This window comes from Myotis davidii, unplaced genomic scaffold (genome assembly GCF_000327345.1).
Source record: "Myotis davidii unplaced genomic scaffold, ASM32734v1 scaffold98, whole genome shotgun sequence".
Taxonomy (NCBI): domain Eukaryota; kingdom Metazoa; phylum Chordata; class Mammalia; order Chiroptera; family Vespertilionidae; genus Myotis; species Myotis davidii.
This window is the reverse complement of record NW_006294654.1, coordinates 1,207,612-1,219,380: the sequence shown is the minus strand read 5'-3', so window position 1 is coordinate 1,219,380 and position 11,769 is coordinate 1,207,612. Positions and strand designations below refer to the sequence as shown.

Genomic DNA, 11,769 nt, shown 5'->3' with positions numbered 1-11,769 from the left:
AAGAACATATTTGCTGATGATACATCTGATAAGGGGTTAATACCCAAAATTTATAAAGAACTCATACAACTCAAACCATATTTAATTTTTAAAAATGGGCAAAGGACCCAAATAGACATTTCTCCAAAGAGGAACGGCCAGTAGATATATGAAAGGATGGTCAACTTCCCTAATCAGAGACATGCAAATTCAAACCACAATGAGCTATCAATTCACACCTGTCAGAATGGCTATCATCAATGAATCAACAAACAACAAGTGTTGGTGAGAATGTGGAGAGAAGGGTACCCTTGTGTACTGCTGGTGAGAATGCAGATTGGTGCAGCCACTATGGAAAACAGTATGGAGGTTCCCCTCAAAATTAAAAAATGGAACTGCCTTATGACCCAGCAATTCTACATCTAGAAAACATTCAAAATAATAAACTTTTTATGAAACCCAAACAAGAAAATTGGTTAATTAAAAAAAAAGAAAATATTAGCATCTCATTCTGAAATTATTTATTTCTACATTCTACAAATTCTCATAATCTGTATCAGAACAATTAGTCATCCTAATATGTATGTAGTTAATACTGTTTGTTACCATAAAAACCATACAATGAGAAGAGTCTTCAGTTTTAGCACACCAGAACACATAAAGGGTATAACTTTTAATAGCATTAAAGAGTGAAGAGTTACCAATTCTAATAGTAGCTTTTCCTTTTCTACCACTTCCCAGAATTATAGTTTTTTTTTTCTGTTTAGCAGTTTTCAATGGTTCCTTCACTGATGGAGGAGTTATCCACTGATACTGGAAGAGGAATAATAAATAATCCATTTCAGATAAAGGTAATTTATGAGCGTTTGGTATATAATTCAAGTCACCACAAACCTTTTTCTAGGAAATTGACAGATTATAAACATAAAAAATTTATTTTACTTTCTTAATTGGAAAGTATATCTTAATTGGGAATTTTAAGATATTTTATGTTAAGAAAAGGTTTACAATCTGTATTTCTGGTACCCCAAATTAAATAATCACACAATATTTTAAAAAACTGAAAGCCATTTCATTTGACTAAAAACTTAATTTAAGATGGCAAAAATGACCTTGGTAATTTTATTTTATTAGAAAAAGAAAAAAAATCAATGAAAGAGAAATTCTTCCTAGAGAAGTGAAACATACTATACCTCTGAGTTGGCACTGCTTCCATTTTGGAGAACTTTTTTGATAATTGCTTTCATCACAGAATGATCTAAAGTAAAATAAATTGGAATTATAGTAACTGTTTTTCAATGAGTGGCTATTCTCATTTATAAACAAAAGAAAACCAATTATTGCTTTTCCTATAAAATTAAATATGAAATCCTCATAATGTAATTGTGTACCTATTCCCATTTTTGATATTCTAATTTCTTCTCAAAAACCTAAGATGAGGGTTGGTGTGGATGGGGAGAGAGTAACCAAAGAACTTATATGCATATATGCATAATCCATGGACACAGACATTAGTGTGAAGACCTGGGGGTGAGAGGTGGGAACATAGTGGAGGGAGGTCAATGGGGGGGGGAAAAGGATATATCTGTAATACTTTCAATAATAAAGATAAATTTAAAAAACAACAAAAAAACCTAAGATGAAAGTATGCCGCCTTACACATTGCTCTCCCCTCCCCCAATGGCTATTATTTTGGCAGCAGCAAAGATCAAGTCTAAACACTTTGGGGGTTTTTTTGTTTGTTTAAGCAGGGAATGCATTGACAAAATTCAATACCCATTTGTATTTTATTTATTTTTTGGCTAATCTTCACCCGTGGATATTTTTCCATTGATTTTTAAAGAGATTGGGAGGGAGGAGGAGAGACAGAGAGAGAAACATCGATGTGAGAGATTGGTTGCCTCCTGCACATGCTCCTACTGGGGTGGGGATCAAGCCTGCAGCCAGAATCGAACCCAGGACCCTTCTGTCCTCAGGCTGATGTTCTATCCATTGAGCCAAACCAGCTAGGTGGACTTGTTTCTTTACTGCTATTTCCTTCATATACCATTCCTGATCTAACTGCAAGTCTTTTTAGCTACACCCTCAAAACACAATCTGAACTCAACCACTTTCACCAGCTGCAACTTGCCACCCTAAGGTAAGCCATAGCCATCTCTTATTTGGACCATTGTGATAGTCTTCAAACTGGTCTCTGTTTGCTGCTTCTGCTTCTTTTTTAAAAAAATATATTTTTATTGATTTCAGAGAGGAAAGGAGAGGGAGAGCTAGAAACATCAATGATGAGAATCATTGATCGGCTGCCTCCTGCATGCTCCCTACTGAGGATCGAGCCCACAACCCAGGCATGTGCCCTTGACTGGAATCGAATCTGGGACCCTTCAGTCCACAGGCCAATGCTCTATCCACTGAGCCAAACCAGCTGGGGCCCTGTTTGCTTCTTTATCCCCCCACAAGTCTAGTCTCCACACCAGGGTCATCTTATTGAAACACTTCCCAGATGATGCCTTTTTCCAGCTCAAAATCCTTTGCTCATTTAGAGCAAGACATGTCCTTCCTCTGACCTTTAAGACCTTACAAAATCAGGTCCCTGGGTAGCTCCCTGACCTCATAGCATACCATGTTCTTCCTCACTCAGTGCTCTGGCCACGTTGGCTTCCTTGTTTTTCCTTAAATACTCCATCCACCCTGCCACCTATGTGCCTGCACACTCATTGCTCTCCTGTCCTGGCATGTGCTTCCCCAGATCTTCCATGGCTTGCCCCTCTCTTCACTCAGGTCTCTTCCACTCGAATGTCACTTCTCTAGTAAAGCTGCCCCCTGAGAAACCTATCTAATATAGTCCTACACGCCTCCTTCAGTCTCCTTACCGCAAGGCATCTTTGTATTTCTTATCATATAAAATGATACTACTTATCTGTTTACTCATTTCTATCTGAACTCCTCCACTAGAATATAAGTTCCATGAGGATAAGACTTTATGCTACAAAAGTATAAGATTAGGAAAGTAAACACATTAGGTTTTAAAAATTGTCAATACACAAATAATTTTTGTTCTGTTATTTGTTAACCATTAAAAAAATGGGGAGACATACCAACAAGTGGATTTCTTCTTATATCCAGAATGACGAGAGTTCTATTGTTTTCAAGGGCCTTTAGTAAAGTTTTTGCTCCTTCATTGGTGAGGCCACACTGCTGCAGGTCAAGTGCTATTGATGAAAGACAAAAAGTCACTTGCCAATTCTGTATAGATTTAACACAGACAACTCTCACTTATTCATGTGTGGAAAATTCCTGTACAAGTCTAGTCATGGCAGGGTTTTAATATTAGGCACTGAAAAAAAGTTTTTTTAAAGTATATGCATACATAATACAAAATCCAATAAAAAAAACTCTTCTTGGATATGGCAAGATTATCCTACCTTTAGTACCAATAAATCATCTAGCATATTTTTAATTAGAGTTGAAGAATAATTCTATATAATCTATGAGTGAAAAATATCACAAAAGAATCAGTTTTTAATTAGCAAGGATGCTAATGGCAGTGTAAACCTCATAGGCAAAAACTGAGTGGGCTCAGCAATTGCAGTACATTCTTTTGATCATGATCCTGAGCTCCAATTTACTCTTGACACTAGTTAAAAGGGGAAAATAGAAAAAAATGTGGTAACGTTAGATTTACAATAAAAAAGACAAAAGAAGTCTAAGAGTATGCAAATAATGACAAATCCAAAGAATGTGTGAGTACATAATAAAATACATGTTAAATATGCCAAAAACCCACCATGAAAGAATGATACTCAAGAACTCTCTCTTGGTAAAAGGTCAGACAAAGAAAAGAACAAATGACCATGAATACCATTAGTTCTGAGGTTGTACAACCTACTCATCTAAACCAAAGGGATCATCACAAAAGCACTGATATAAGTATACATAAGAGGAAACTATGTGAGTCTTTAAAAAAAGAGTTTTTATACCACTGTAAGTGTTAATATACCATTACATTAAAATAGCTGGAGTCTTTCAAAACCTCATGGTACAGATATAAGAAGTCAGATATATGGATCTAAGAGAATATGACGTAACACTCACAAACTCTTACCACAGAATGGACACAGGATATAATTATCCAACTAGCCAAACTGATTAAAAAAAAAAAAAGCCAGTAAATCAAATGAATACAAATTAAGACAATCAAATGTGACTGTTTTCTTATCAGATTAGGCCAAAACCATATAGCAAAAGCCTTTAAAATGTGCATACTCTTGACCCAGAAATATTCTTTTTCTAAGAATTTAACCATAAACAATAATCAGAGATGTAGGCAAGGATGTGTATCACAGTGTTATTATAGTGAAAAACTGGAAATAACTTATATATCTAACAAGAATGAAGAAGCTAAGTATAGCATATTCATATTATGGAACTCTCAACAGCCACTAAAAATAATGTGGCAGATGTAAATTTACTGACTTGTTAAGATGTTCATACAAAATTTGAAATAACCCAACTTGCATTTAATCGAAACAAGCCAGTGATCGTGAGGGTGCAGGTCTCACATACACTGTTAGTGTAGATTATAAATTGGTACAGTATTTCTGGCAGGCAATTTGGCAACATATATCCAGTCTTAAAAATATGTCACACTTGCTCATTCCACTTTTAGTAACATATTCTACAGAAGTAATCCTGATGGACACAGAGATGTACATACAAAATGCTCACTATACACACTGTTACCAACAGAAAAAAGCACAAACTGTCTAAATCTAATTGCAAATAATTGATTAAACTATTGCACAGCAATATAATGGAGTACTACATAACATTCCATTAAGTGAAAAAAGCAGGAATATGGCCTAGCTGGTGTGGCTCAGTGGTTGAGTGTCGACCTATGAACCAGGAGGTCACAGTTCGATTCTGGGCGGGAGGGGGGGAGGTGCAGGAGGCAGCCGATCAATGTTTCTCTCTCATCATTGATGTTTTTATCTCTCTCTGAAAAAAAAAAAGTAGGGATATGAATAGTAAGTACACTACAATCCCATTTTTGTAATCTCTAAGTGTACAAATATATTTATAAAAAAAATAGACTGAAAGTGCATATATCAAAATGAACAGTGATTATGCCTGGGAATTATTAAGATTATGGATAGTTAAACAATATATATATGCAACTCTTAAGAAAAGTTTAAAAGCACAATAAAAAATTTAGGAAAAAATGAGGCTTTAAAAAATACGATGATATTATGCCAAAAACTAATTTAATATTATAAAATTTAGTATTTTCAATTTTAGAATTTACCTCTAAGCCATAAATCCTCAGTAAGAGTTTCTGCAAAAGCACTTGCACCCAAGTCACCAATGAGCATGTTGCGATTCAAAGTGACGCGCCTCAAGCCAGCCATACAGTCAAGATCAGGTCTCCGGTAACGAAGACTCTCAGCCCAGGTTTCTTCATGTCTTCTCATGGTCTGATACTTGAAAGGTTTAATAAGATGAAAGTAAGTCATTTGAATATGGGAACCGGATATGCATAGTGAGTATGGCTTATTATGTTTGAGATTCACACACACACACCCAGTATATATGCCAGGAGAGTCAACTGAAGAGTTTACTCAATTGTGGTTTAGGGGCCCAGTGACCCAGATTCTAGTCTGCCAGTTATAAGACTTCAGCTTTGGATGGCCTGTTGTTGATTAGATATATATTGACAACTCAATTACATTCTATGAGTTTTATTTTCTTTATCTGCCAAGTCAGGAAATAGATTCTAAATTCTAGCATTGTTGAGGCTCTAAATTCTGTTCTTCAGAGGTCTCCAAATGCTTGACTGGGCGTCCCACATTTTAAAAACATGTACCTTATTTATTAGTAAACTATATACACGAAATTCTGTGCATATATTTTATGTACATTATGTACTACACAACTTTCTTAAATGATACAAAAATAAATACAGAGGTTCCAATACTACTTAGGATATGCAAACCAACTGTGTATGCAAAGCCAGTCTGACATGCCTTACAAAACTGATGGTTTGATTTTTAACCACAGGTATTCTAAGAAAGGCATATTCAATTCTCTATATTTATAAAATAAATTTTGGCAACAGGAAAAACTGACAATAAAAGAAAAAAATCTGCCCTGACCAGAGTGGCTCAGTTGGTTGCAGTGTTATCCCATACACCAAAAGGTGATAGTTTGATTCCTGGCCAGAGCACATACCTAGGTTTGGGGTTCAGTCCTAGTTGGGGCATGTATAGAAGGCAGCCGATCAATGTTCCTCTCTCACATTGATGTTTCTTTCCCTCCCTCCCCCTTTCTCTAAAAAACTTAAAAATAAGAGCAAATATCTCATTACATTCTTAAACAAGAAAGTTCTTATGACACTATAAAAGGAAAATATTAGTGTTGTTTTTCTATTAACAATAACTTATTAAAGCAACAGTGGAAATAACAGCAAACATTTTTATAGTGCTTATTACATGCCAGGCACTATTTTATACAAAATTAGTTCATTTAACCCACATAATAAGGCACAGAGTTTATGAAATGGGAGAGCTGGAATCTGAACACAGGCCATTTGCTTTTAGAATCCTTGCTCTTAACTGTTTTCTTGGGGGTCAATGGACTTGCTCTGTATAGGCCCAAAGGTAAAACTTTCAGCTTTGTGGGCCATACAGTTTCTGCTGCAACTACTCAACTCGATGTACAGGGTGAAAATAGTCATACTTACTATGTTAACAAAGGTGTTCCAGAAAAACCTTTCAAAAAAAAGGTGAGGGGCTGAATTTGGCTCACCAGACATTGTCTACCTATCCCTGACTTACACCATCAAACTATAAAAAAGGCTTTAAGTTAAAGTATCAGTAAGTAATTTTAGGCCTAAATATAGTAGGTATAACCACTGTACAGTTGTTAAAGCATTATTTTAAAAACGATATTTACAAAATGCTAAAATAGTGATTTTTCTTAGTTTATAAATTACAGCAGTTAACAGTAAATATTTTATTTTTTTCATTTAAGTCATTTGAACTTTTTTCATAGTATCACAATAAATGTTTTCAATAAGTAAAAATACATAAAAGCATTGTTTATGTTTTTACATTCAATCTCTGATTTCTCAGATTAAGTGGACCATTTTTACTAAATGGTAGAACCCTAAACTAAAAACTGGTCATATTCTTCCAACAAAACTAAAATATAATTATCACATGTATCAAAAGATGAAAATAACTGCCATATTGCATCAAAATAGTAATGCGCTTCAATCACATAGTATGTTTTCATGAAAATGTAAACAAAATCACCTTTAAGATCTTGGCCATGTGAACTGCTCCCTGCCACGTCAGATTACACCCAGTGAAGTTTACTGTCTTAAGAGTGACAGAGTTCTTTATACCTTGACAAACAACTAAACAGGGGAAAAAAACCATATGCGGTAAGATAAAGAGCCTATAGAGTCTGGTCAATCTTGATTTACTCACTTTTCCTGAGTCTACTGGAGGTTTATAGCTGTACTCTAAAAACCATCATCTACAATTTTTGCAGAGAACAGATATGGATTGGTGCATTCTGAAACATGGCAGTAACAAAGCATTATTCCAGTTTATAACAAGTTTAATTCTACTTAGATGCTAAAACTGGACTCTAAACTTTGCAAACTTTATTCCTAACCTCTCAGTAAAGTACTATCAAGCTTTTGAGACATAGGAAAGCTAAAAAGCATAAGTCTTCCTATTTTCATTTCCTATAACTTCATCTCGATTATCAATCAACAATTTAAATGTAAATTATAAATTGAAATGCAGGCTTCTTACCCCTCATAGTATTTTGCATATATTTCCTATTTTAGCACACACCATAGTGCATTGTAATTATGGTTGCATATAGGTGTTCTGACGATTGAAAAATAATACTGATTTTTTTCTCTTTATATTTTGCTATTTCCCCTCCCATAATATTTCTTAGAGATGAACAAACATAAAAAACAAACAGTAAATACAAGATATTACGTATTTGTGTAGCTGTGGCTTAACACAACCTTAAGTAAAATTAATTCAGAAAGTATTGCACATGGTGAGCTTTCATGTACAAGTGATATTGGACCAAGGTTTGAGCAGGCACAAGAAACAATTCAGATAGAAGCAGCACCAAGAAAAGATCCAGATAGGAATTAACATGGCATGTAGGGAATCATAAAACTAATCTGATGAGAAGAGACTTAAGTAAGATTAAGACTCACTTTCTAAACCTCCATCTCCAATCGGACAATTTGCAAGAGACAGTTGCACCAAAGTAGCTGATTTATTCAATCCCTTTAATGGGGAGAAAAAGTTAAAAAATTTATTGGTTCAGTTTCCCTCAAAAGCAACTATTAAATGTTCTCAGGACACAATGGAGAAGGCTTACCTTTGTTAAAATAGTTAAATCTCTCTCTCTCAGAACTAGTCCATTTAGTTCCAAGTTCTTGAGAGCATTTGATGCACTTAAACAGCATTTAAGAGCTTTGCATAGCTGGAAGGTCACATCCTTGTTTCTTATTGCAGGAACTCGACTTCTGCAAACTTTATTTCTATCAGAACCTAAAGCAAAAGGATTATAAAGTTAGTGATTTCAACCATACATTTTATCATTATTCAAAAGGTCGCAGGTTTGATTCCCAGTCAGGGCACATACCTAGGTTTTGGGTTTGATCCCTGGTTGGAGCAAATACAGGAGGCAACTGATGATGTTTCTCTCCTCTTCTCTTTTCTCCTCTTCTCTCTTTCTCTCTCCCTCGGACCCCCCTCCTCTCTCTTTGAAATCAATAAAAAACAAAACAAAAAAAACACAACTCTCCGGTGAGTATTAAAAAAATAAAAAGCATCTCCTCTGTGCTAAGGCATAGAAATGACGTCTACCCTTAAAGCCCTCTTTAAGGAGGGACACATGTAAACTCAAAACTTCAACCACATACGATATAAAAACATAAACTATGTAAGCAAACAAACAAAAAACTCAGCCAACATAATAGCCATCCAGTGTGAATGAATAAAAATCATATCTATTTCTGTCAGATTGGCAAAAAATATACTTTTTGATGTACCAAAGAATTTTAGTAATTAGTTTATGTGTGCTACGAGATGAAAAAGGTTAAAATTTCTGATCTAGAAAGATGAGAATGAGTACACAGAGTCAAGTGGGAGGTGCATTAACTATAGAGGGAGCACATAGGCAAAGACTTCCAAGCCAGCATCTGCCAGGTACTGACAAAAAAGGCTAGGGTGCAAGTGGGGGAAGAGAGAGAAATTAAAATAGAGAGGCTGGCCGAAGTAGGTCTGGGAGAGAGTACGGTTTTAATCCCACAGATGATGATCAGGGATACCAATGGAACAGGTGCCTCTGAAGGGTAGAAAAAAGCACCCCACTGCTGAAGGGCCAGTTAGATAAAGGAAAGGATTAGAAAGAGGTACCTACTTCAGATAAGAAAAAGGACCCCATCCTCAGAGCCATCTAGGCTCTGGCAGAGCACAGCTCAGATTTCAAACTTCTGTGCAGAACACAAGCTGTACAAACCAACATGCACTAATCCTGTGGGCATTAACCATTATAGGCATTATTTTAAACGTATCTTTTCATTTTATTTTATAAAATAAATTTTTATTGATTTCAGAGAGGAAGGGAGAGGGAGAAAGATAGAAACATCAAAGGTGACAGAGAATCACTGATTGGCTGCCTCCATGCCCCGCATTGGGGGATCGCGCCCACAACCTGGGCATATGCCCTGATCAGGAATCGAACTGTGACCTCCAGGTTCATAGGCCAACTCTGAGCCATGCCAGCTGGGCAGCATGGTGTGAATCCCAGAGCCTAGAAAAGGGCCTGGCACAGGACAAATGTTCAGGTTTTTAAAAAAAAATCAATCAATCAATAACCATTTCCTCTTCTAGATCTTCACACCCTTCCTCCCTCTCTGTTGGCTACTTTCTCAGTTAATAAACATATTCAAGTGTGTCTATTTAAAAAACATTTTTTGGGCCTACGATGTTTGGGATCTTCTTTGTGGTAACCTCAGTTTCTCCCATGCCTTCAAACACCCATCAAACAGGTGTGGATGCTCCAAAGGCCCCTCTTAAACATCAAAGATGAAGATCCTTTCCCCACCCTCAATCCCTTCCTATGGTGCTCTCTCTGTCTATCACAGGAAAGCGCTGCTTTATTTTTATTTTTATTGATTTCAGTGAGGAAGGGAGAGGGAGAGAGAGAAACATCAATGATGAGAGAGAATCATTGATTGGCTGCCTCCTGCACACCCCACACTGGGGATGGAGCCCACAACCCTGGCATGTGCCCTGGCAGGAATCCAGCCGTAACCTCCTGGTTCATAGGTCTCCTGGTTCATAGGTCAACGCTCAACCACTGAGCCATCATGTCGATGGGGCAGAAAAGTGTTGCTTTAGACTGTCTCCCAGATTTGCTGCCTTCCCTCTTTTAACTGGTCACCAGGCCATACCCATTCTGTCTCTTTGGTCTCTGTAACCCAGTCCTCCTCCTTTATATCTTAATTTGGGCCCTTAGATTACAATTCCCCTTCCTCCCAATCAGCTGCCTTCTGTAAGGAGGAAAAGGCCCCTCCCTATTTGCCCCCCACCAGGATTCTAGTCTCAATTCACTTCTTTCTCAAACCTGGAGTTCTAGTCCCGCACCTTAGTTTGCCCACATAGTCTTATATTTCTCAAACTTTGACACAGCTGCCCCTTCCTGCCCTCTGAGTCACTTCTGCACATTCTTAGAAAGGATGCCTCCTCCAAGGAGCCTTCCTTGGACCTTCCCTTCCAGTATTTGCACACTGCAGCACCAGAACTCACTTCTTTCAGGGTACTGACTGCTGTGCTTGGGCTCACTGCAGCCTCCCCCAGGGCTCCGAGCTGACTGAGCTCCTGCAAGTGCCAGGATCCTAACCTGCTAATTCCAAGAACCCATGGAGAGAGTGGGTTTTCATGTCAATTTACAATTGTCCTGCAGTTCAAAAATAACCTGCCCAGCTCACACACAGTGTAAACCCTGGAATTTAAACCCTAGGCTGCATTCACACCTATGCTCTGTCCACTATATGATGCTACTATTAAAACAACACTCCCCCCGCTTCTTTATCCCCAAAAGAGAGCCCTGTCTTGAAATGCAGCAAAAGGCTGGGATGCACAAAATTCCTAATTGCTGTGTTCTGTACTAGGCGAAGCCACTGCATAAACTAGGTAACATCTGTAGGATGCTTACTGATGTCCCAAACTGTGCTAAGTGCCCTATAACCGTTAACTCCGGGGATTCTTGCCATCACCATATAGAGCAGTGGTTCTCAACCTTCCTAATGCCGCGACCCTTTAATACAGTTCCTCATGTTGTGGTGACCCCCAACCATAAAATTATTTTCGTTGCTACTTCATAACTGTAATTTTGCTACTGTTATGAATCGTAATGTAAACATCTGATATGCAGGATATATTTTGTTACAAATTGAACATAATTAAAGCATCGTGATTAATCACAAAAACAATATGTAATTATATATATATGTTTTCCGATGGTCTAGGCGACCCCTGTGAAAGGGTCGTTCGACCCCCAAAGGGGTTGCGACCCACAGGTTGAGAACCGCTGATATAGAGGGTGTTAAGCCCAGGTTACAGATAAGAAAAAAGACCTGGAGGCCTTAACACGTCAGGGGCCTTGTCAGGCACCGGTGACTAACACACTACACTTTCCGGACCGGCCAGTCACTGGTGCAGCCAGCACATCGGCGAAATCGGATAC

The 11,769-nt window shown here is 37.4% G+C and overlaps 1 protein-coding gene across 1 annotated transcript in view; it reads right to left on the bottom strand.

Moving 5' to 3' along the window:
• CEP78 (centrosomal protein 78kDa) overlaps window positions 1–11,769 on the bottom strand; it is a gene marked incomplete at its 5' end in the record, with an annotated part of 34,157 nt that overhangs the window by 22,067 nt on the left and 321 nt on the right. The window contains 7 exons of the mRNA XM_006769027.2: window positions 681–792; window positions 1,173–1,237; window positions 3,075–3,188; window positions 5,282–5,456; window positions 7,290–7,393; window positions 8,225–8,297; window positions 8,392–8,564. Of these exons, the coding sequence (XP_006769090.1) occupies window positions 681–792; window positions 1,173–1,237; window positions 3,075–3,188; window positions 5,282–5,456; window positions 7,290–7,393; window positions 8,225–8,297; window positions 8,392–8,564 (816 nt within the window). The remainder of the gene's footprint in view (window positions 1–680; window positions 793–1,172; window positions 1,238–3,074; window positions 3,189–5,281; window positions 5,457–7,289; window positions 7,394–8,224; window positions 8,298–8,391; window positions 8,565–11,769) is intronic.